Genomic DNA, 26769 nt, shown 5'->3' with positions numbered 1-26769 from the left:
GAGAAGGCTGTCTGGTATCATCATCCGAATGTTGACCGTCTCGGAGAGATGATTGAACTCGTCTCGCTTGCGCATACACACACCTATTCTCGGGAAACATTTTCCGTTTGCAACAGAGTGCACACTCGCTCAAACGCATTCCTCAAAGTGTTATGCTCTGTGTTGTTTACAGTTGATTAACTCTTTCTGAGTTATGGATGTCTTGAGTCAAAAGATACGCATGTGCTTTATTGCGTTGGTGTTACTGAACGCGGTGGGCATATCTTTTGCTGTTAAAAGGACGTACGTCAGAGGATCAGGTAAGTTAATGTCCTCCCCTGCATTAAGTTGAAGCTCTGACAATTTATTGTGGACATTTTATTCAAGTGCTTGTTGTGTAGCTTAGTATTTGTTTTATTATGATGTAGCCCAATTCACCCAATAAAATCCTTGCAGCATTGTTATGTTTAGGCGACACATGGACTTTGGTGACTTTTGGAAGGCGTTACAGTTTGTTCGTACCTGTAGCCCATATATGTTGATGTATGAACTTCTATTCCCAGTATATAGCTTAAATATAGCTGCCACGGAAGATAGCTATGTTATATAGGGATGTGAGCTATGCTGTCAACTCAGCAGCTCTATGGGTTTGAAAGCATCCCATAGTACAACTTCCAGTGGACAAAATGGTTAAATACAATTATAAATGTTACTGTCGTTGTTCACTTGGTACTACTGTGTTAAAAAATAGTCGTGTTTTTCTTGGTTGTGCAGAGCGTCTCCATCCACCTCTGGACATTGAGCTGGAGACGATCAACTGCACTGCAGTCCGGGTCAAGTGGTGGATACCCTTGAGACACATCAGTACTGTAACAGGTTACAAGGTAAGATCTACTGTGTCTCACTTATACACCTCTGGAATGATGACGTTTGAGTGTTGTAAGGAAAACCATCTCTAATCTTAGTCAAGTTCTCATGAAGAGAGAGCGACTGACCCCTGCCTAACCTTCTCCCAACAGAAGGAAATAGTTTGTTTTTCATTTATTCCAAATCAAACTTCCTCTCTTGCTATATCTCTAGTAGACAGAAACGCCATTGTCATGTGAAACTGCAAAGTTTGCTTCCCACACACATCATTAGCTACTGCAGGTTTTAAATGTACTCTCCCAAGGGAAAATCAGAAAGGGGTTGTTTTTGCTTTTAGTCACAGTTTATATTCAGACTCTTAGTTGTAATACCAAATTGTGACAAGGCCCTGAGCCTGGGAGGAGATGATTAAATGAATAATCCATGCTTAGAGATCCACATGACGGCTTGTAAAATCCTGTAGTCATTTTGTCATCTAGTCAAAGTCATTTAAACCCCAGTCAGTTTCCCTCCAGGGGATAGCCTACAAAGTAACTGTGTCTTTATGAGAGTGTTCATTTCTGTCAGATTTCTCGTCACTGCTACCTTTTGAGATCCAAAACAAGCCTGTCTTTACTGTATTTTAGCAGATTGTTTGTTAACCGTTTACACTCGTGGGATGGTACCAAATGGAATTGTTTCAAACAGAAGAAAAATATGAGAAACCTATGCTTAACCACGTTAGCAATTGAACGGGAACACTTTATCGATTATGGGTAAATTATCAGACCAAAAGGTGAGGACACATCACTTCACCTGACACAAGACTGAATACGAATATTACACTTGCTTTTATGTACATTTTACTGTACTTTTACTGTACTTTTCGCAGGATTTGCCGATAAATAAATCTGAAAATACTGTGGATACATTCAGTAACATAATAACAATATTTATGGTAAATGAGGGGTAGGTGCAACGTAAGTCGTGAGAAAAGTATTTGCACAAGAGGCCATACACCTCTCCAAAGTGTGCACACTTACTAAATCATTTCAATGCACTTTTATGACTCAAGGAAAGAGCCTTCAACTATGAGGTTGAAGGCTCTATGAGATACAAGCACACTTGTATTTTTTTGGTTTGGAACATAGCCCTGTATGGAGATCCGTTATGCCCAAGACACAAGGGCACATGCCCCCTCAGATTTGCTCTGCTTAAAAAAAATTCTGATGTAAAATGATTTACTAACTTAATTTTTAAGCCCACTTTTTTATCATAATTATTGATAAAAAATATCGGTAAACAGTATTTGCGTGGGGGGGATCCCCACCATCACACCATACTGGTGTTTACGCAATCCAAAAATGGTCCATTATAAATTGCAATTTGGGTCAGGTGGGCATAATTTGAAAGCTTGTTCTATTGTCAACATGACTAGCTAAGTTATACAATAGAATCCTATAGTGTTAAGTTTTCACAAGGCACTTTGGTGCGTATAGAATGGATTCATGAGTGCATTCAGGGGAGTGTTCCACAGCAAATTGTCTTCTAAATACGACAAACATAGGCTCATTCTGTTCAGAACAACCCAGGGTATGACGCCATGTTATCCTTATAACTGTACATTGAACATATGCGATTATACACATTAATGCTATAATTTACATTTGTTTTATAATATGGAAATGTGAAGTGCACATTTGGACTTAGGGGTGTGTGGTTTGCTTGTATGACATCACAGCATTATTTATTATAATCCTCAACAGCTTCGAGTTCTCCTGATTTACAGCATTCCCCTCTCTCAAGCAACGAAAAATATGCAAAAGTAGCCCAATTAGCAGGAGGGATGGGGGCATCTTCTTGTTGTGCTTGATGCTGCCGTTTAGAATGCTGTCAGCTGAATCCCATACAGTGTTGTCAAGCGGAGAGTCTGAAGACTCTTACCTCTGACATGTATAGCATGTTAGCCACTGCGGTCCAATTTAGGTGCTTATCAGTGACCAAATCTGCCATTTTCAAACCGCATATGTGTTATGAGTGTAAAGAGCTACCAAGGTGACTTGTCTTGTGTATATGATTTAGCAAGGAAAGCCTGTCATGAAGTGTCTTTATGCACTTAAAGCTGCAGTCCAGTATCTTAAACACAACAAATTTGTAACATATTGTACGAATTGGATTCATACATTTTTGTATGTATTTTTTTGTATATATTTTTTAAATATACACTCCCCTAACTTCGATTTATTTATTTTTCTCCATAATTTTGGATTTGAGATCAAATGTTTCATGAGGCGACTGTACATAATGTCACCTTTTTATTTGAGGGTATTTTCATACATATCTGATTTACCGTTTAGAAATGAAAGCACTTGATTTACCGTTTAGAAATGAAAGCACTATACAGTGCATTCAGAAAGTATTCAAACCCCTTGACTTTTTCCAAGTTTTGTAACATTACAGCCGTATTCTAAAATTGATTAAATAAAAATGTTCCCCTCAATCTACACACAATACCCCATAATGACAAAGCAAAACCAGGTTTTTAGAGCTTTTTGCAAATGTATTAAACATTTTAAAACTATCACATTTACATAAGTATTCAGAACTTTTAATCAGCACTTTGAAGTACCTTTAGCAGCGATAACAGCTTCAAGTCTTCTTGGGTATGACGCTCCAAGCTTGGCACACCTGTATTTGGGGAGTTTCTCCCGTTGTTCTCTGCAGATCCTCTCAAGCTTTGTCCGGTTGAATGGGGAGCGTCGCTACACAGCTATTTTCAGGTCTCTCCAGAGATGTTAGATCTGATTCAAGTCCGGGCTCTGGCTGGGACACTCATGGACATTCAGAGATTTGTCCTGAAGCCACTCCTGTGTTATCTTGGTTGTGTGCTTCGGGTCGTTGGCCTGTTGGAAGGTGAAACCTTCTCCCCTGGAGCCTGAGGTTTTCATCAAGGATCTCGCTGTACTTTGCTCTGTACATCTTTCCCTCAGTCCTGACTAGAGTTCAATGTTGGTTTCATCAGATCAGAGAATCTTGTTTTTCATGGTCTGAGAGTGCGTTAGGTGCCTTTCGGCAAACTCCAAGTGGCTGTCATGTGCCTTTTTACTGAGGTGTGGCTTCCTTCTGGCCACTCTACCATAAAGGTCTGATTGGTGGAATGCTGCAGAGATGGTTGTCCATCTGGAAGGTTCTCCCATCTCTACAGAGGAACTCTAGAGCTCTGTCACTGACCATTGGGTTCTTTGTCACTTCCATGACCATGGCCCTTCTCCACCGATTGCTCAGTTTGGCCAGAAGGCCAGCTCTAGGAAGAGTCATGGTGTTTCCAAACGTATTCCATTTAAGAACGATCGAGGCCACTGTGTTCTTGGGGACCTTCAATGCTGTAGAACTTTTTCGGTACTGTTCCCCAGATCTGTGCCTTCGACACAATCTGGAGCTCTACAGACACGAGACATATGAGGCAGAGTCTACAGACAATCATGGATTACAAAGTGAAAACCAGCCACATCGCGGACACCAACGTCTTGCTTCCAGACAAGCTAAACATCTTCTTTGCCTGCTTTGAGGATAACACAGTGCCACCGACTCTGCCCGCTCCCAAGGACTGTGGGCTCTCATTCTCCATGGCTTACCGCCCCAATAGATCCACAGATGACACCATCGCACTGCCCTATCCCATCTGGACAAGAGGAATACCAATGTCAGAATGCTGTTCACTGACTATAGCTCAGCCTTCAACTCCACAGTACCCTCCAAGCTCCTCATTATGCTCGGGCCCTGGGTCTGAACTCCACCCTGTGTAACTGGGTCTTGGACTTCCTGACGGGCCACCACCCTCAGGTGGTGAAGGTAGGAAACAACACCTCCACTTCGCTGATCCTTAACACTGGGGCCCCACAAGTTTGCATGCTCAGTCCACTCCTGTACTCCCTGTTCACCCATGACTGCGTAGTCACGCACACCTCCAACACAATCATCAAGTTTACTGACGAAACAGCAGCAGTAGGCCTGATTACCAACAATGATGAGACAGCCTACAGGGAGGAGGTGAGGGCCCTGGCGGAGTGGAGCCAGGAAAATAACCTCTCCATCATTGTCAACAAAATGAAGGAGCTGAAAGTGGACTTCAGGAAACAGCAGAGGGAGCACACCCTGTGACGGGGCCGCAGTGGAAAAGGTGGAAAGCTTCAAGTTCCTTGGCATACACATCACTGACAATCTGAAATGGTTCTTCCACACAGATTGTGTGGTGAAGAAGGAGCAACAGCGCCTCTTCAACCTCAGGTGGCTGAAGAAATTTGGCTTGGCCCCTAAGACCTTCAGAAACTTTTACAGATACACAATTGAGAGCATCCTGTCGGGCTGTATCACCGCCTGGTATGGCAACTGCACCGCCCGCAACCGCAGGGCTCTCCAGAGGGTGGCGCGGTCTGCCCAACGCATCACTGGGGGCACTCTGCCTGCCGTCCAGGACACCTATAGGACCCGATGTCACAGGAAGGCCAAAAAGATCATCAAGGACATCAACAACCTGAGCCTCCACCAGTTCACTCCGCTCTCATCCAGAAGGCAAGGTCAGTACAGGTACATCAAAGCTGGGACCGAGAGACTGAAAAACAGCTTCTAACCTCAAGGCCATCAGACAGTTAAATAGGCATTGCTAGCCGGCTACCACCCGGTTACTCAACCCTGCACCTTAGAGGCTGTTGCCCTGTATACATAGACAGGGAATCACTGGCCACTTTAATAATGTTTACATACTGCTTTACTCATGTATATACTGTATTCTATTCAACTGTATTTTAGTCAATGCCACTCTGACATTGCTCAACCTAATATTTATATATTTCTTAATTCCACTCTTACTTTTAGATTTGTGTATTGTTTGACACTACTGCACTGTTGGAACACAAGCATTTCGCAACACCTACAATAACATCTGCTAAGTGTGTGAAATTTGATTTGATTTACAGACAATTCTTTCAACCTCATGGATTGGTTTTTGCTCTGACATGCACCGTCAACTGTGGGACCTTATATAGACAGGTGTGTCTTTCCAAATAATGTCAAATAAATAGATTTTTTTTCCACAGGTGGACTACAATCAAGTTGTAGAAACATCTCAAGGATCAATGGAAACATGATGCACCTGAGCTCATTTTTTTTGAGTCTCATAGCAAATGGTCTGAACATTTATGTAAATAAGGAATGTCTGTTTTATCTTTAATAAATTGGCAAAAATGTCTTAAGAACCCGTTTTCAATTTGTCATTATGGGGTATTGTGTGTAGATTGCTGAGGCTGTAACGTAACAAAATGTGGGAAAACTCAAGGGGTCTGAATACTTTCCTGAAGGAACTGTACAGGACAGGAGTTTACCCTTAGAGGGTTAATGCCAACACTGTGCAGTACCAGCATAGGCTCAGGGAGGATGTTTGGATGTAAGAAGGACAAGGAACACTTCAATCCTATTAGACATGTGAGTGTACTGCTGTCGGCATGAACAATCTTCTGATGTGCAGGGAAAGCGAGGTGCGCACATTGCACATTGATATGGCATCTTGTAGTCCTTCTGATGTGCAGGGAAAGCGAGGTGCGCACATTGATATGGCATCTTGTAGTCCTTCTGATGTGCAGGGAAAGCGAGGTGCGCACATTGATATGGCATCTTGTAGTCCTTCTGATGTGCAGGGAAAGCGAGGTGCGCACATTGATATGGCATCTTGTAGTCCTTCTGATGTGCAGGGAAAGCGAGGTGCGCACATTGATATGGCATCTTGTAGTCCTTCTGATGTGCAGGGAAAGCGAGGTGCGCACATTGATATGGCATCTTGTAGTCCTTCTGATGTGCAGGGAAAGCGAGGTGCGCACATTGATATGGCATCTTGTAGTCCTTCTGATGTGCAGGGAAAGCGAGGTGCGCACATTGATATGGCATCTTGTAGTCCTTCTGATGTGCAGGGAAAGCGAGGTGCGCACATTGATATGGCATCTTGTAGTCCTTCTGATGTGCAGGGAAAGCGAGGTGCGCACATTGATATGGCATCTTGTAGTCCTTCTGATGTGCAGGGAAAGCGAGGTGCGCACATTGATATGGCATCTTGTAGTCCTTCTGATGTGCAGGGAAAGCGAGGTGCGCACATTGATATGGCATCTTGTAGTCCTTCTGATGTGCAGGGAAAGCGATGTGCAGGTGCGCACATTGATATGGCATCTTGTAGTCCTTCTGATGTGCAGGGAAAGCGAGGTGCGCACATTGATATGGCATCTTGTAGTCCTTCTGATGTGCAGGGAAAGAAAGCGAGGCATCTTGCCTTCTGATGTGCACATTGATATGGCATCTTGTAGTCCTTCTGATGTGCAGGGAAAGCGAGGTGCGCACATTGATATGGCATCTTGTAGTCCTTCTGATGTGCAGGGAAAGCGAGGTGCGCACATTGATATGGCATCTTGTAGTCCTTCTGATGTGCAGGGAAAGCGAGGTGCGCACATTGATATGGCATCTTGTAGTCCTTCTGATGTGCAGGGAAAGCGAGGTGCGCACATTGATATGGCATCTTGTAGTCCTTCTGATGTGCAGGGAAAGCGAGGTGCGCACATTGATATGGCATCTTGTAGTCCTTCTGATGTGCAGGGAAAGCGAGGTGCGCACATTGATATGGCATCTTGTAGTCCTTCTGATGTGCAGGGAAAGCGAGGTGCGCACATTGATATGGCATCTTGTAGTCCTTCTGATGTGCAGGGAAAGCGAGGTGCGCACATTGATATGGCATCTTGTAGTCCTTCTGATGTGCAGGGAAAGCGAGGTGCGCACATTGATATGGCATCTTGTAGTCCTTCTGATGTGCAGGGAAAGCGAGGTGCGCACATTGATATGGCATCTTGTAGTCCTTCTGATGTGCAGGGAAAGCGAGGTGCGCACATTGATATGGCATCTTGTAGTCCTTCTGATGTGCAGGGAAAGCGAGGTGCGCACATTGATATGGCATCTTGTAGTCCTTCTGATGTGCAGGGAAAGCGAGGTGCGCACATTGATATGGCATCTTGTAGTCCTTCTGATGTGCAGGGAAAGCGAGGTGCGCACATTGATATGGCATCTTGTAGTCCTTCTGATGTGCAGGGAAAGCGAGGTGCGCACATTGATATGGCATCTTGTAGTCCTTCTGATGTGCAGGGAAAGCGAGGTGCGCACATTGATATGGCATCTTGTAGTCCTTCTGATGTGCAGGGAAAGCGAGGTGCGCACATTGATATGGCATCTTGTAGTCCTTCTGATGTGCAGGGAAAGCGAGGTGCGCACATTGATATGGCATCTTGTAGTCCTTCTGATGTGCAGGGAAAGCGAGGTGCGCACATTGATATGGCATCTTGTAGTCCTTCTGATGTGCAGGGAAAGCGAGGTGCGCACATTGATATGGCATCTTGTAGTCCTTCTGATGTGCAGGGAAAGCGAGGTGCGCACATTGATATGGCATCTTGTAGTCCTTGAGGTGCTGGTTGTGGCAAGATGCTAATTCAATTGAACAGACTGCAAGCCTTGAGATATTTTTGAGTTATTACAGCTCTTTGTCTCATTTGGAGTTCTGTTGTCTGCATTTAATAGTGTGACAGGCATATTGTTCAGCGTGGCAGTAACCATGCCTTGCCGTGGTTGAGCAGGCAGCTGTACACTAATTGTCCTACCATAAAACAACATGCAGTTAGTGTTTCAGCTTTGACTATGGCTTGTCATTGTAATGGGCCACATTGTTAAACGATGAGCAAGGTCAGCCCAGAAATCAGTTCAGTGGGCTACAGTAACTTAGACTTGGTTCTGTTTGTCTCTTATAGGCTCTTTTTTTGTCCTCTGCTGTCCTCAACTCCCCACAGTCCTTTTGTGTACAGACAACCACATGGTTTCCTTGATTTGTTTTACAATACAAATGATCCCAGAGGTGATTTAATCTGAGGTGTCCTGAGATGTATACAGATGTGTATAATTCTACATGCAGTATTTGTGTATTCTGCTGTAGGTGTTTTACACTGAGATGAGGAATGGCCGTCCAGCAAGTTCAGCAGTAGCAGTGAATGTTCGTCTCAGTCTGGACGTGTTGGCTGCAGTGAGCTATTTCTCCTTCTATATTGAATATGTTATATTTCCAAGTTATTCTGTCAACAATTTTTCTCTGAAAATCCTTTATTTTGACCTTCAGGTAAAGTTCAATGGGCACGCCATTTTTGTAAGTGTATTTTGCATTACATGTTCAACTATCATTCAGCTGAGATTACTGATAGAATGAGCACAAAGTGTTTATCTTCCTATATATATATATTTTTATCTTCCTGTGGCTGTAAGGATGTAGAAATTGGCAGTTTGAAGATGGCAGCTCAGTATGTGTTTAGTGTCGGTGCGTATGGATGGGCAGGAGAGGGACGACCCAGCGTGCCACGGAGAGTCAGCACCTTCCAACCAGGTAAGTGGATGGAGGAGAGGGACTCACCTTGGCCAGTCTAGTCATCCTGAATGAGGGAAAACCAGTGCGCTTACTGCGTGTAGCAATGAATCTGGGGCTGAATTATTTACTGAATGTTTAGAAAAGAGTGGAATGGTTGGAGGTGGCACTTTGACTACAAATGGCTCTTCTGGGATTGTTATTTTCAGTTCATTCGCTGTACTGTACAACAACAATTTGATGCTGGGGGTTGAGGGGTGGTTCATGCGTCACGGGAACCTACTGAATGCCCCTTTGCTCCACTGCCCCTGAATGCACCCGCGCTTTGAGTTAATAACAAGGACGTGGAATTTCAGAGAAAAGATTTCACATCTTTGATCGTTTTTGTATCTTTCCACACTCCACCACTACCCTCAACAGAGATGTGCATGCCCCCCTCGGCCCCCTCACAACCAGCCGTAAGGGCTGTTTCGGACACTGAAACCGAGTTGTCATGGAAACGGAGTGAAAGAAAGGGAAGCTCACCTGTCCTTCATTTCATTGTGTATTATATCAGGTAAGAGTTGTTTTTCTTCTTTTTATAGTGCTTATTAGTGTGTGCCCCAGTCAACCGCTTGTCTTCTTTCCTTTACTGCTGTAATTAAATGATTAAATGTGTCCTTGAATTAACGTGAAGACCACTTTGGCTGAAAATATTATGGTTGTGCATAATCTCGGTTAAGTAAAATCCTGCAAAATGGGGTCAGCTGTCTCATTAACTTGTGGGTCTATATGTGTTTAGAAATGGACAGTTCCGACGGTTTGTGAAGTTTCCACCCTCACTAAAGGAAACTCTCAGTCTTCGCCCCCAATCCTGATACGTCTGTATACACCGTGGCGAGAACCCAAAGACCTGAGCTGCTCCAGCTCGTTATCTCACACCTCCCATTCAATCCCGGCTGATTCTTTGGTCTACACGCAGAATCTGTCCACGGGAGATTAGGTTGTACATAACATACGGTGGCTATTTTCAACAATCTCCCGGAACCACTGCTCTTACAGATAGGTTGCCAACACGTTTGGTTTTGATGAACAAAAGCAGTGGAGGAAAACCGATGTTGGAAATCTACAGGAGTGCTAAGCGTGATAATGGATTTTACAGTGGTTCACGAGGTTAAGGTCAGACACACAAACGCCACAATACTTTGTGACAGTTCAATGGGGATGAGCTGTGTGCATTTTCTTTTTTCTATGGGTACAAGGATTTAGAGAAGAACCTAAAGAAATCGTCAATTAGTCAAACATTTCGATAGATTTGAATGGACATTCCAAAAAGGAGTCATTTGAACAGCAGACCGAGTAAATGTTTGCGTGCAGCCTGTTTGCGTGTTGGGACCAAACATGGAATGTTAATGATGCTGTGAAGTACCGTAGGATTTTTATTGAGTAATTCATCTCTTGTCTAAAGAGCTGGCAGATAGCAGATATCCAGAGCCAGGGACAGACCACACACATACAGTATACACCAGAGAGAGACGATGTGTGTCTGGATCCAGCTAGATACTGTTCTGTCCTTTTAACAAGATGACTAGAGGGCTAAAATGACTGGAGGGCATTTCTCGCTTGAATCTGTTGTGAATAGAGGATGGATACTGACTATCATTGAAACTACGTGACTGGAGTTGAAGGATGTTTACGAAGGCATTATAGTACTTATGAAAGGCTGTAGTCAGCATGACTTTGTGGACAAGGTCAACGCGAACATACTTCACTTGTCTATATTTTGCTGAGCTCAGTTTCACTGACAGGCTGTTGTTCAGACCTTCACAATTCTATAATGTTTCAACCTGTCTCAGCAATGGCAATATGAGCACGCAATTACAGTAAGCAAGCGGGTGTTTTGGAAGAGCCCGTCTCACACGTGTACGTGGATGTTGTCTAACGTGTGTAAGAGTTCCTAACCTATCCCTTACCTGCCTGTCTTTGACACACTACCCAGTCAGATTGTAATGGCTGAGTCAAATGCATTCACAGTTACTTATACCGTTACCTCAGAGTCTGTCTCTACCTGTGATACCGTGCAGACCAGAGCTGGACTCTGATTGGACGTCCCTAAAGGATCCAGTGAACAGCAGCTCGGTGGTTGTGAGAGGACTGGATCCTGACACTCAGTACCATTTTGCTGTCCAGGCAGTCAATGTCTACGGAGCCAGCCCACACAGTGACATCACTGACCCAGTGTGGACCTTCAGTGAGTGTGGGGAGGCATCTCTTCATGAATGATTTGACAAACTGCTCGTCCAAGTCCGTGATTGTCATGTATTCATGTCTCTGTGTCAGGTGTGCAGGAAGGGGGCAGCGGGAGTTTGGGTCAGGGTTCTCCTGGCAACGGCAACATTCATCTGGAGGATTTGACTGATGTTAAGAACTCTGATTATGGGGCCCTCATTCAGGAGGTAAAAGACCGTGTCATGCAGGCTTCACAATCACTCTGTTTCTCGTTAGCTATTTGCCAAACGTCCAAGTATCTCTTCTTTTTTTTGTGTGTCCTACTGTCTTTGCTCCAGCCACTTTTCTCTCCAGAAGAAGACCGACGATCTCTGCCGAGGTCCCGAACATGGAGTCCCATCTCACACGCAGGGGGAGGAAGAATGTCTTCTAGAGAGAACACTGCTGATTCTGGCACCATCATCACTGTTAACAAGGCAACCACTATAATATCCACCTCTACCACACTCATTCCTACCAACCACACCCATACCACCAACCCAGTTGCCCTCACCTCGTCTCCAGGCCTGGATAGCCTTCTGCCGACCCCTAGCTCAGCCCCACTCCCGGCACGCTCCACCCTGGCTGGCCCCCTCTCCCCTACCCCTCCCGGCCCCAGGTCCCAGTGGAAGGGACAGGTGAGGGGGCTGTATGACCTGGCCTGTGAGGACGCTGTATGTTCTCTCAACAGTGTGTGTATAGATGACTACCAAAGTGGGGGATCTCGCTGTTACTGTGCCCTGGGCCGAGGAGGGGACGCCTGCTCTCAGGGTGAGACAAGAGAACCACTCTAATGGACTATTATTTTTTTAGTTGATGGACACTAGTCTCTGTCTGTTTTGCTACTGAATTTGAGCTTATTTGTTTATTTTTGTTCTTGGTTTCTTTGTCCTCCAGTTGTAGTGGTGAAATATCCACAGTTTTACGGCTTCTCCCATGTTGCCTTTGAGCCTCTGAAGAATTCCTACCAATCCTTTCAGATCATGCTTGAGTTTAAGGTAAATTGTTGATGTCCGTTTCATTCTGAATGTGTTGCAGTTCCTTCATAGAAATAAGCTGTAAAGCTATTGTGTGCATCCCAAATAAAAGGCCAATGGTATTGTATTCTAAAGGATGTAAAACAAATGGATGCTCACCCCTGTCTTGTTACCCCACAGACTGACTCCGAGAATGGCCTTCTGTTGTTCTGTGGGGAGAATGAACATGGCAGTGGAGACTTCACCTCGCTGGCTCTCATACATGGGAAGCTCCACTTTAGGTGGGTGGATGTTGATACAAATCAGTCAGTCACACACTGACTGACTCACCTCACCTCTATCTGTGTGTGCAGGTTTAACTGTGGCACAGGCACTGCCCAGATAGTGAGTGGGAGTCGGGTGGCACTGGACCAGTGGCACAGTGTCGTTGTCGACAGGGAGGGTGCGATTGGCTGGCTAAGACTGGACAATGACACACCTGTCACAGGACACTCACAGGTGAGGACAATTCATTCTGCTGCTACTGGTAAATACACATTATACAATGTAATAACCCTATGTGCGGCCCGGCTCTGGCCGGGTGTGTATCTCCTAATCTCTGATCCTACAGGGCGACTACAATAAGATCACATTCAGAACCCCTCTTTACGTGGGCGGCTCCCCTAATGCTTATTGGCTGGCCAGGACAGCAGGGACCAATCGTGGTTTCCAGGGGTGTATCCAGACGCTAAGTATCAACAGCAGGGTGACAGACATGAGGCCTTGGCCAATGGGATGGGCTCTTAGTGGGGCGGATGTGGGTGAGTCATTGAACTGAAGCCACTGGATTCTAATACATGAATGTTTCCATCCTAATCTCTCACCTCATTTACTCTCTGTGTTTGGTGAGTTCATCCCTGCTTATTTATGTTATTGCCTGAAGGTCATAGCAAGTAATATGTCAATCAATGATTATCATACAAGTGTTTAATGACAGTAGGTTATAAGCTTCTAATTGTTCTGAAGCCCCTTGTCATGTCTTCTTTTCTGTCGGAACCAACAACTTTCTGGTCACTGGCCAATTTGCCTTCTTTCTTGTTGATGTCTGAATATCCTAAGAACATACTGTCATCTTGAGTCAGTTGTTCAGTAGATATTGTGACACACAGCAGTCCTTGTTGTGCACAACATGTGCACATTAAGACTGAGCAGACAAAGCTTTGATGTGTGGGTCTGCGTCTGGTTAGATTGGCCGAGGGTTGGTGAGATGCGTTTCTATGGCAGCCTCTGGAAGCCTTCCTCCTCATCACTCCTATTATTCAGAGAGACAGAAAGGAAGTCTGTGTTCTAGTTCAATAGGATTTGATGAATGCCAGCAGGGAGATGCCAAAGTGGTCAGACACAATAGTCCGTAATGAGCTGACTCAATAAATTAGATTATGTAAAAACAAAAAAAGGGAGACTGACACACTTTGTATTTTTTTCTGTCTTTCTTTTTTTCCACTCTTTCTCCGTATCTATCTTTCAATATATCTCTTCCTCTTTTCTCATTCTGTCTTTCTCTCCCTCGCTCTCTTGCTCACTTTCATAAACATCTGTTCTCTATGCCTCTAGTATGACAGAATGTATGTAGGACTGTTTTAAATGACTGGTACACTATGGTGTATGTGGTTCACCCTGTAGGTGAATGCAGTGCCAGTGTCTGTGAAGGGGTCACCTGTGCCAATGAAGGAACTTGCTTTGCCAGCCATGCAGATGGGTACATATGTCTGTGCACACTGGGTTATAGGGGTCCTCTATGCCAGGAGAGTGAGTAGCTACCACATCTCCACATTTAAAAAAATCTTGAACTTACTGTAATTACACACACACCTTACCTGTAACCGCTTCCATGTATTCCCCCAGGCTTCCAGCTGGTGGTGCCGTACTTTAATGCGTCTGTGCTGTCGTACGCCAGCGCCCCCTGGCCTCGGTCCTCCAGACACTACCTGTCCTGGATGGAGTTTGAGGTGACCTTCAGGCCGACGGCTCCTGATGGCATTCTGCTCTACAGCCAGGACTCAGCCAGCAGAGACTTCCTGTCAATCAGTCTGCTGGGAGGATACTTGGAGTTCAGCTTCGACTGTGGCTCTGGGACAGCCACCATCAGGTTAAGGATAACAGTAGGGTTGCTTAGTCGTGGGAGAGTCCTGTTTTTGAGAAGCATGCACATTTTTTTATTTTTTTTATTTCAACATGTTGACATTGTGGAGCACTCACATTCTGAGGAAATGCCATCTATGTGCAGAACCAAGGCATTACATAAATGTAAGCAAATAGGAGAAATGGTGTGTCTGGTAAGTACTGGTAAGGTTGCTGTATCGTTCATGTGCAGGAGTGAAGAGACGCTCACAATGAACGAGTGGCATGAGCTGCGTGTCTCCAGGACGGGCAGAGAGGGCATCCTGCAGGTGGATAATCAGATGCCCACACACAGTCTGGGTGAGGTACAGACCTTCATGGAGCCTGCTGAAAACATACACTGAACATTTCAGTAAAGACTGATCATAATGTATTCAAACTGTAAATTAGAAGAATACTGAAATGTGAATTTGGTCATCTTTGATTGTTGTTTTAAGTAAATGTAGTTTGGCTTCCTCTCTCCTGTTGTTCAGGGAGCATTCACTCAGATCAGGTGCAGCGGTCCTCTGTACATCGGGGGCGTTCCAGAACACACCAACCCCAGGACTAAGATCAACGCTGGTGCTGCCTTGCGCCACCACTTCACTGGCAGTATCCAAAAGGTACCACAGACCAAAGAGCCCCCAGTGTTTGGTAGGTAGATATGACACCACCCAGTAAATGGGATGTCCTGTGGACATTCGGCGACGTTCCCATTTTGTCCCTTAAGGGTTTCGGTGCGGCGTTATCCCAGTGACGTTCTAAGAACACTACGTAATGATCCCAAGGGAATGTTCTCTGGGGGACTTTTGTCTAGTTCCCTGTACGTTCCCACTAAAGCATTCCCACTAAAGTGCTAGGGAAGGTTAATGCCAGGACTAAGTTTTTGGGTAGAAAGTCCAAGCTGCTTGATAAGGACTCCATAAAAGTGCTAGCCACTGCCCTCATTCAATGCCATTTTGACTCGCTAGTACTTCCTGGTTTGGGGGGGGGCTTATCTAAGCTTCTGAAGGGGAAGCTCCAGATAGCCCAGAATAAGCTGATCAGGATAGTCTTGAAGGGGAGTCCACATACTCTCATAGGCAGGAGCTGCTTTCAAGAACTCAATTGGCTGCCTGTTGAGGCTAGGGTGTCCCAGATTAGACTGGGTTTGGTTTACGTGAGTATTTATGGTTCTGCGCCCAGATTTCTAACTGATTAAGAAAATAAGGTGTACGCCACTTTCTAAGCAAACTTTGGGATTTCTAAAAAACAAACTTGAATGTGCGGTCCTCCACTGGCACTTTGACCCATACGTACGCACATAAAATTAGAAACTGCGACTCCGATGGCAGAAGAATGACACTCAAGAAATGCTTTGAAATTGATACCATTGTGTAAAATAAATCTAAATATTACCTCTCACGTATTATATATGAAGAGCTCCCTGGAGTACACACAAAAAACATGATTTAGGATAATAAATACAAACAGAGATCTGTTTTTGCAAAAGAACCCCTCAAATATGCTGTACAGTTTAATCGGGAATCATAGTTAATTGTATCTGTAATTATTAAACAATACTTGCACATTATTAAATGTATTCTAATAAATAATAAGGTGAACAGTAGGACAAATTACATTTAAACTGATGCATGTTTCGATGCCTCAGTCGGGCAGATACGAGTACACAGTTTTCATTTATTGTTATCACATGTTTGTTGCACAGAACTGTCAATGTGATAATGGCCCTGTCATTGTCAGTTAAAATCAGGGTAATTACCACACCTGAAGGTGTTACGCAACTGGGTAGCTTTGACCATCAAATGGGTGGGTATAAAAAGGCAATTACAATGTGTAATGACCCACAATGGCTGCTTTGGCACTGTTGGAAGAATTCGGAGAGAGTGAATTTTTAGAGACCAGCAAGATTTACTGGCCGATGATGAGTGGTTTATGAGCCGGTTCCGAATTACCAAGCATTGTTTTCTTGCTTCTCTGTGCTGTAGTGGGCCCAGCTTTACAGAGAAGCACCCGCAGAAACCAAGACGTGCCTGTCTCACTGCAACACCTTGGCAACCTCGTTAATAGCGTCTATAGTCTCTTTGCTTTTGCAGGACTGCATATGTGAGGACACGGCCGCTGGAGGGTTGTGACACACGAAGTGCAGTGGAGATGCCGGGGCTGGGCGCACTCGGCTTCCGCTCAGCTGCAGCGCCACTGACCCCCGCTAGAACACTCGGCTTCCGCTCAGCTGCAGCGCCACCGACCCCCGGTGGAACGCTCTGCCTTCCGCTCAGCTGCAGCGCCACCGACCCCCGGTGGAACGCTCGGCTTCCGCTCAGCTGCAGCGCCACCGACCCCCGCTGGAATGCTCGGCTTCCGCTCAGCTGCAGCGCCACCGACCCCCGCTGGAACTCTCGGCTTCCGCTCAGCTGCAGCGCCACCGACCCCCGCTGGAACGCTCGGCTTCCGCTCAGCTGCAGCGCCACCGACCCCCGCTGGAACGCTCGGCTGCAGCGCCACCGACCCCCGCTGGAACGCTCGGCTGCAGCGCCACCGACCCCCGCTGGAACGCTCGGCTGCAGCGCCACCGACCCCCGCTGGAACGCTCGGCTGCAGCGCCACCGACCTCTGCTGGAATACGCAGCGACTAAAAAAAATTAATAGAAAATGTCAATGTTTGTGTAAATATGTTTTAAACACAACTTGAATGCATTTGGTTGACTCTTTTGAAATGAGGGAATTGTCATTACATACCTGGATCATCCGGTGTGTCTTGCATGGTTGTGTCCCCCTCCACCTCCGTCACTACTCCACTCAAAAGGCTTTTATATCGGACCTCTTCTTTTTTATTTCTGAGAGGGTCCGACCTTCTGAGCCAGCAGCATTCACAGTGTCTGCCACATGCTGCCACTCTAACGCCTTTTTGGCATTTGTAATACCCACACTGTGTCCACCAAACAATATATTTTGCTTCAACCTCTACTACAAGAACTTCCATTTCACACTGGGTGAAATGTCTTTTTTTGAGCCTTTCTGCCGTTATTGTCGTCATGCAGTCAGTTTTTGATGAATATTAATTAGGGCGTTTCATTTATAGGCAACTATGCTGGCTGGTGTGTTTACGGACATATTCAATCAATCCTTATGTCAGTCTGCTGTTCCCACATGTTTCAAGAGGGCCACCATTGTTCCTGTTCCCAAGAAAACAACGGTAACTGAGCTAAATTACTATCGCCCTGTAGCACTCACTTCCGTCATCATGAAGTGCTTTGAGAGACTAGTCAAGGACCATATCACCTCCATCCTAGACCCACTCCAATTTGCTTACCGGCCCAATGGGTCCACAGATGACGCAATCCCAAACACACTGCACATTGCCCTCACCCATCTGGACAGTGGGTTAGGGCAAAAAAGTATTTAGTCAGCCACCAATTGTGCAAGTTCTCCCACTTAAAAAGATGAGAGAGGCCTGTAATTTTCATCATAGGTAGACTTCAACTATGACAGACAAAATGAGAGAGAAAAAATCCAGAAAATCACATTGTAGGAATTTTTAAAATGAATTTATTTGCAAATTATGGTGGAAAATAAGTATTTGGTCACCTACAATCAAGCAAGATTTCTGGCTCTCACAGACCTGTAATTTCTTCTTTTAAGAGGCTCCTCTGTCCTCCACTCGTTTCCTTTTATAAATGGCACCTGTTTGAACTTGTTATCAGTATAAAAGACACCTGTCCACAACCTCAAACAGTCACACTCCAAACTCCACTATGGCCAAGACCAAAGATCTCTCAAAGGACACCAGAAACAAAATTGTAGACCTGCACCAGGCTGGGGAAGACTGAATCTGCAATAGGTAAGCAGCTTGGTTTGAAGAAATCAACTGTGGGAGCAATTATTAGGAAATGGAAGACATACTGATAATCTCCCTCGATCTGGGGCTCCACGCAAGATCTCACCCCGTGGGGCCAAAATGATCACAAGAACGGTGAGCAAAAATCCTAGAACCACACGGGGGGACCTAGTGAATGACCTGCAGAGAGCTGGGACCAAAGTAACAAACGCCTACCATCAGTAACACACTACGCCGCCAGGGACTCAAATCGTGCAGTGCCAGACGTGTCCCCCTGCTTAAGCCAGTACATATCCAGGCCCATCTGAAGTTTGCTAGAGAGCATTTGGATGATCCAGAAGAAGATTGGGAGAATGTCATATGGTCAGATGAAACCAAAATATAACTTTTTGGTAAAGTCTCAACTCGTCGTGTTTGGAGGACAAAGAATGCTGAGTTGCATCCAAAGAACACCATACCTACTGTGAAGCATGGAGGTGGAAACATCATGCTTTGGGGCTGTTTTTCTGCAAAGGGACCAGGACAACTGATCCGTGTAAAGGAAAGCATGAATGGGGCCATGTATCGTGAGATTTTGAGTGAAAACCTCCTTCCATCAGCAAGGGCATTGAAGATGAAACATGGCTGGGTCTTTCAGCATGACAATGATGTTACCCAACAATGATGTCCGTGTTGCCCAGCAACAGCCCCAAAACATCACTGCTCTAGAGGAGATCTGCATGGAGGAATAGGCCAAAATACCAGCAACAGTGTGTGAAAACCTTGTGAAGAGTTACAGAAAACGTTTGACCTCTGTCATTGCCAACAAAGGGTATATAACAAAGTATTGAGAAACTTTTGTTATTGACCAAATACTTATTTTCCACCATAATTTGCAAATATATATTTTTTTCTCATTTTGTCTGTCATAGTTGAAGTGTACCTAGGATGAAAATTACAGGCCTCATCTTTTTAAGTGGGAGAACTTGCACAATTGGTGGCTGACTAAATACTTTTTTGCCCCACTGTATGTAAGAATGCTGTTCATCGACTACAGCTCAGAATTTAACACCACAGTACCCTCAACTCCTCAAACCTGCCCTGTGCGACTGGGTCCTGGACTTCTTGACAGGCCGCCCTCAGGTGGTGAGGGTAACAACACCTCCACCCCGTTGATCCTCAACACTGGGGCCCCACAAGATTGCGTTCTCAGCCCTCTCCTGTTCGCCCATGACTGCGTGGCCATGCACGCCTCCAACTCAATCATCAAGTTTACAGACGACACTACAGTGGTAGACTTGATTACCAACAACGATGAGACGGCCTACAGGGAGGAGGTGAGGACCCTCGGAGTGTGGTGTCAGGAAAATAACTTCACACTCAATGTCAACAAAACAAAGGAGATGATCGTGGACTTCAGGAAACAGCAGAGGGAGCACCCCCCCCCTATCCACATCGACTGGACAGTAGTGGAGAGGTTGGAAAGTTTTATGTTCCTTGGCGTACACTTCATGGACAAACAGAGGGTCCACCCACACAGACAGCGTGGTGAAGAAGGCGCAGCAGCGCCTCTTCAACCTCAGGAGGCTGAAGAAATTGGGCTTGTCACCAAAAACACTAAACTTTTACAGATGCACAATCGAGAGCATCCTGTCGGGCTGTATCACTGCCTGGTACGACAACTGCTCCTCCCACAACCGCAAGGCTCTCCAGAGGGGAGTGAGGTCTGCTCAACGCATCACCAGGAACAAACTACCTGCCCTCCATGACACCTACACCACCCGATGTCACAGGAAGGCCGAAAAGAGCATCAAGGACAACAACCACCCGAGCCGCTGCCTGTTCACCCCACTATCATCCAGAAGGTGAGGTCAGTACAGGTGCATCAAAGCAGGGACAGAGACACTGAAAAACAGCTTCTATCTCAAGGCCATCAGACTGTTAAACTGCCACCACTAACAGACTGGCTGCTGCCAACATACTGACTCAACTCCAGCCACTTTAATAATGATGAAAATGATGTAATAAATGTATCACTAGCCACTTTAAACAATGACACTTCATATAATGTTTACATACCCTACATTACTCATCTCATATGTATATACTGTATTCTATATCATCTACTGCATCTTTCCTATCCCGTTCGGCCATCGCTCATTCATATATTTTTATGTACATATTCTTATTAATTCCTTTACACTTGTGTGTGTGTATATAAGGTAGTTGTTGTGAAACTGTTAGGTTAGATTACTTGTTAGATATTACTGCATGGCGGTGTCATCTGTTTTGTTACCAAATCACCTTATACCACCCACCACTGCGACCTGTATGCTCTAGTCGGCAGGCCCTCATTACATATTCGTCGCCAGACCCAATGGCTCCAGGTCATCTATAAGTCTATGCGAGGTAAAACTCCTCCTAATCTCAGTTCACTGGTCACAATAACAACACCCACCCATAGCACACGTTCCAGCAGGTATATCTCACTGATCATCCCCAAAGCCAACACCTCATTTGGCCGCCTTTCCTTCCAGTTCTCTGCTGCCAGTGACTGGAACGAATTGCAAAAATCGCTGAAGCTGGAGACTTATCTGTCCCTCACCAACTTTAAACATCAGCTAACCGATCGCTGCAGCTGTACATAGTCCATCTGTAAATAGCCCACCCAATCTACCTACCTCATCCCCATACTGTTTTTTTGCCCACTAGTATCTCTACTTGCACATCATCATCTGCTCATTTATCACTCGTGTTAATCTGCTAAATTGTCATTCTTTGCTACTATGGCCTATTTATTGCCTACCTCCTCATGCCTTTTGCACACACTGTATATAGACTTTCTTTTTTTCTATTGTGTTATTGGCATGTTTATTGTTTACTCCATGTGTAACTCTGTGTTGTTGTCTGTGTCACACTGCTTTGCTTTATCTTGGCCAGGTTGCAGTTGTAAATGAGAACTTGTTCTCAACTGGCCTACCTGGTTAAATAAAGGTGAAATAAATAACTAAATAAAAAAAGCACATGAATTTTGCTACACTTTCATTAACATCTGCTAACCATGTGTATGTGACAAATAAAATATGAGTTGATTTGGGTGTCAAAAGGGTGGGACAAGACGCTCGCTCACATGTGCCAAATTTCAAGTTGATTGTGATTTATGAAGGTAAACCGGCGTTGGACATGTGCGCGCACACTGTTATAAATCAGAATATTTTTGTGCATAAGCCCTTTCTGTGTTTCGTCCGTACTCCACCCTTTGACGTGAATCCTCTGCACAGTTTTCTAAATGAGGCCCAAGATCAGGTGTCGCTAATGTGTACTTATCAAGGTTCAGGAGTAATGCTGGGAAGGGCACTTTCTTCTATACTGGAGTGGAAGGAGTTGTCTCTGCACATAAAAATCACTTCCCCCTCTGGGCAGCATTAAAAATAAAGTAAAAAACACTGTTTGATGTCTTCTGTGCCCGTGTGAATGACCCCTATGATGTAACTGCAATGATGAAATAGATGTTCTTTTTCTGTTTCATTATCTCGCTGTCATACTGTGTTCGATCTTGCCCAGCCATCTTGTTTCAAGAGGAACACAATGGAAATAAGTCCCAGACTTTGTGTTATCCTCCGTGATTTAACTCATGTGCATGTATGGCTTTTTCTAGTTGTATGAGTGCTTGTTTTTTTTTTTAATGGTTGAATTAATAAACTGAACTACAAATAAAACATCAGGTGACGGTCCCAAGTGAACGTTCCTTGGCGGACCTTTTTATAGTTCCCAGTTAGCCGCTTTTAAGACATTCTTGGGATGAAAAATACATGCGCAATGTAATAATGTATGTCAAAATGTGTCAACTATATAAGTTGAAAAAACTGTATGTGAAAGCACTCTGTGTCCCCAGCATTGCCAAAAGACAAAGAGCTGTGACTGGATCAGTTGTTCACCAATCAGGGCCTTGATGGGCTTGGCAACAGTAACAAGGGGTGGTGTATAATGAAACTAGTGTGTGTGTGTGTGTGTGTGTGTGTGTGTGTGTGTGTGTGTGTGTGTGTGTGTGGTCTCGGTTAAAAAAAAATGTTTTTAAATTAAAAGATCCACGGGACAAACCGGGAACTAGACAAAATCCTCCAGCGGAACATGACACAACGTCCTGACGACTTTAGGCAACCATTTCATGAGGTCACGGGGACGTCCCAACGACTCATTATTGTTTGCAGGGCATGTCCCCCCCCCATAGGAAATGTAAAGGTTTCTAAAACACTTAGTGACATTTTACTGAAGCTATGTGGTTCTGTAACAGTATTGTACATAATGATTGCCGGGGATACATTACATAGGGCATAACTAACTATTTGTCTCCACCCTCCTGTATCCTTATTGGCTGTTCCATATTCCTCTGCCCTTCCCATCTCTATCAGATCACTCTTAATGAGCGCAGCATCCGTCTGCCCCAGGACTTCTCTGAAGGGGTAAACATGGAGAACTCCCTGCACCCCTGTGTAGACTCCCCCTGTGCCAACAGGGGCACGTGCCGCCCAAAACAGGCCTTGTATGAGTGTGACTGCCCCCTGGGATACACTGGAAAGCACTGTCTACAAGGTCAGACCTCTCACTGCTATACTATATAATACATGTGTATGTTGCATGCACACATCTCTAGTGTACCCACCTCTCACCCTCTCTCTTCTCTGACCATGGTATTGCTGAGCAGAATGTGGAACTTACTGCATGAACTGTAAGTCTCACTGTGTGTCATGTTGCTCCGGTGCGTAATTCTACAATGACATATTATAACAATAAGCTGTATTACAGCATGTGAAAGCACGTGGCGTTTACTTGTAATTGGAAACACCCTATTGATTTGAATGTCCATGTGAAAAGTTGTAGTGCCATCTAGTGGAAATTGTGGGTAAGTACAGGTTCCCCTTTACTGTGCCTTCAGGAAGTATTCACACCCCTTGAATTTTACCACATTTTGTTGGTACAGGATGAATTTTTTTGTTGATTTTAAATTGAGATTTTGTGTCACTGGCAACCACACAATACACCATAATGTCAAAGTGGAATTATGTTTTTAGATGTGTTCATAAATTAATTTCAGGCTATATGCTGAAATATCAGTACATATTCAATATAAATAAGGTCAGGAGTATGAATGTTCTTAAGTCACATAAGTTGCATGGACTCTGTGTGCAATAATAGTGTTTAACATGATTTTTGAATGACCACCTCATCTCTACCCCACACATAAAAATATTTGTAAGGTACCACAGTCGGCCAGTGAATTTCAAACACAGATTCAACCACAAAGACCAGGGAGGTTTTCCTATGCCTCCCAAAGAAAGGCACCTATTTTTAGATGGGTAAAAAAAAAAAAAAGTAACAAAAACATTGAATATCCCTTTGAGCAGAAACGGAATAGAGCTAAGCACAGGCAAAATATTGGTTGTCTGCTTTCCAACAGACACTGGGAGACTAATTCATCTTTCAGCAGGACAATAACATAAGTCCAAATTAACACTGGACTTGCCTACCAAGACGGCATTGAATGTCCTAAATGCTCTAATTACAGTCTAGACTTTTAAAAAATGGCTGTCTAGCAATGATCAACAACCAACTTGACAGAGCTGGAAGAAAAGCTTCCCAGCTGTAATCGCTAAGGTGATTCTGGACTGAGGGTTGTGAATACTTATGTAAATGACATATTTCTGTATTTCTTCTTTAATACATTTACAAAAAAATCAAAAAACACGTTTTCACTTTGTCATTATGAGGTATTGTGTGTAGATGGATTAGAAAAAATATATATTTAATCATTTTTTAATTAAGGCTGTGACCATAACAAAATGTGGAAAAAGTCAAAGGGTATAAATGCTTTCTGAAGACACTGTACATCCTTTAGTAACCGAGGCAACTGAGACTCCCCAGTTTATTGGACGAAGCTACCTCGTTTATAACAACAAGGACATTTTAAAGAGGTATGCCCCTTCGCTTTTCCAGATTATTTGCATATTTCATTATGTATCAACTAACCATGTCAGTAGATAATACTTTTATCTCTTCACTCTTGACTACTATCTCTGTATCAGGGTGTCCGGCTGCAGGACTCATGTGTTGCTGCGCTTTAGGAGCTCTGCTCAGGATGGCTTGTTGCTATGGCGAGGCCACACTCCTGTGAGAGCCAACAGTGACTTTGTTTCTCTGGGCTTGGACGACGGGGCTCTCATCTTCAGGTACAGGTAGCCCTGTAAACAATGGAGGCTATATGCCAGGGGTCAGAGAGAGAGAGAGAGAGAGAGAGAGAGTGTGTTTGAGAGAGAGAGAGAGAGGGAGATCATGCTTCTCTCTAACGTTGACCCTTTCTATTCAGCTATAACCTTGGAAGTGGTGTTGCCATAGTAATGATCAATGGAACCTTTAGTGATGGACAATGGCATCGGGTCAAGGCAGTCAGGTGACCTCTCACTATTCCAGCCTTTCTTTGGCTCTGAAATATTGACGTGTTGACAAACAATTACGTTACCTGCATTTACACAGCGATTTGGTGGAGTCTGTTTTCTGGTGGTGTGATGTAATGAGGTTGTGTCTTTATCAGAGATGGCCAGTATGGGAGCCTGACAGTGGACCACTATGAGACCAGTACAGGGAGATCACCAGGCAACATGAGACAGCTGAATACCAACAGCATGGTGTACCTGGGTCAGTAGTGCTGTTGGAGATAGCAGGGGTGGTGGTGGGAATGATATGGTGGTAATATTGATGTTGAAAATAATATTAAGGATGATGATGATGCCGTGGTTCCTGCAGGTGGAATGAAAGAGGTTGGCTTGTATACCCATGGCCAGTACCTGTGGGGCCTGGTGGGCTGCATTTCTCAGCTCACCCTCTCTACTGACTACCACCTGTCCCTGGTAGAGGATGCTGCCGCCGGCAAGAACATCAACACATGCCGGCCCTGACAGCTGCTAACCTCGTTTCCCTGGGCACTCATTTACAGAGGGGACTCATTTACAGAGGGGACTCATTTACAGAGGGGACTCATTTACAGAGGGGACTCATTTACAGAGGGGACTCATTTACAGAGGGGACTCATTTACAGAGGGGACTCATTTACAGGGGGGACTCATTTACAGAGGGGACTCATTTACAGAGGGGACTCATTTACAGAGGGGACTCATTTACAGGGGGACTCATTTACAGAGGGGACTCATTTACAGAGGGGACTCATTTACAGAGGGGACTCATTTACAGAGGGGACTCATTTACAGAGGGGACTCATTTACAGAGGGGACTCATTTACAGAGGGGACTCATTTACAGAGGGGACTCATTTACAGGGGGGGACCATGAGCAGACTATATCATGTTTTATAATTATGTTCATATTCACTGTATGTCTTGGGATGAACCCAAACACTCAATTGATGGTTAAACTTGCAAATATTTTATTATTTATTGTTTTTTTACTGTAAAGAATTTCCATTGTTTTGAAAATGTCTATTTTTTGATCTCATGGGCAGTAGAGGCATGAAACAGCCTTTTAGAATCTCTTCGTGCCTGTTACTGAGGTGGGGTGTAGGGTTTTGTACTGTCAGATACTGCCATCCAGCTGTTTTGTGTATTTAATCCCGTAATACATGCATTGTGTTTACTTTATGTTCATATTCTTAACTCTTAACTTATTATTTCTTATTGTTGTTGCATTGTAGAGAAGGAACCTGCAAGTAAGCATTTCCTTGGACAGTGTACACCATGTGTATCCTGTACATATGACGAATACAACGTTCAACTTGCATTGTAACCATATATCTGTCAAAGGAAATATATAGGATGTATATGTGTTGCAATATGCGGAAGATTTTATGGATGTGGAAATATATACAAATGCCATAACATGTCCTGACATGCCTTTTTACAAACATAAACATTTTAAATAGCATGTTATATTTGATTGTCTTTCATTGAGAAATAATGTGGTAATATTGTCTTGACAGGTGTACCACTAAAGTTACCTTTCTTGTGTTGTGTCATAACTGAGAAAAAAGTCTTCAAACTGAAACATTATTTTCCCAAACAACTGACCACCTACTGGGCCAGAAATAGTCTGCCAGACTCCTCCATACAAACACATATATACAGTCCTTGTTATATTGTCTGCCATAGGGGAACAATAGCGCAATAGAAAGTGATGGCAAAGGACAAACATTTCCTAGAAATGTTCATGCACATCTTCCACTCAAAAAGATGTCAGTCAGAAATTGCTGAAAAAATCATCTTATTTTCAGTAGGAGAAAGAGCAAATGTTCTGCTTTCTGTTCTGAGAATCTGAGGGCCATTT

At 44.3% G+C, this 26769-nt stretch overlaps 1 protein-coding gene across 4 annotated transcripts; it reads left to right on the top strand.

The window, feature by feature from the left end:
* Nucleotides 1-26370, top strand: LOC124048769 (pikachurin-like). Of its 4 annotated transcripts, XM_046369836.1 has the most exons (23): nt 1-299; nt 754-863; nt 8840-8926; nt 9020-9046; nt 9163-9280; nt 9680-9815; nt 11323-11489; nt 11579-11694; nt 11806-12277; nt 12404-12504; nt 12664-12764; nt 12837-12981; nt 13094-13283; nt 14146-14271; nt 14368-14611; nt 14837-14948; nt 15117-15245; nt 22852-23032; nt 24336-24411; nt 24523-24666; nt 24804-24887; nt 25029-25132; nt 25241-26370. In XM_046369836.1, exons 1-23 carry the CDS (start codon nt 194-196, stop codon nt 25390-25392), a joined length of 3228 nt encoding a protein of 1075 aa, XP_046225792.1. In that variant the 5' UTR covers nt 1-193; the 3' UTR covers nt 25393-26370. The 4 variants fall into 4 exon arrangements, 3 of the variants coding, with proteins under 3 accessions (XP_046225792.1, XP_046225791.1, XP_046225793.1); XM_046369835.1 differs by having other exon boundaries at nt 14368-14948; XR_006841298.1 differs by lacking the exons at nt 24336-24411; nt 24523-24666; nt 24804-24887; nt 25029-25132; nt 25241-26370 and having other exon boundaries at nt 14368-14943; nt 22852-22986.
* The last annotated feature ends 399 nt before the right edge of the window (nt 26371-26769 follow it).

The sequence above is a fragment of the Oncorhynchus gorbuscha genome, linkage group LG11, assembly GCF_021184085.1.
Source record: "Oncorhynchus gorbuscha isolate QuinsamMale2020 ecotype Even-year linkage group LG11, OgorEven_v1.0, whole genome shotgun sequence".
NCBI lineage: Eukaryota > Metazoa > Chordata > Actinopteri > Salmoniformes > Salmonidae > Oncorhynchus > Oncorhynchus gorbuscha.
This window is presented reverse-complemented; position numbering and strand designations above follow the sequence as displayed.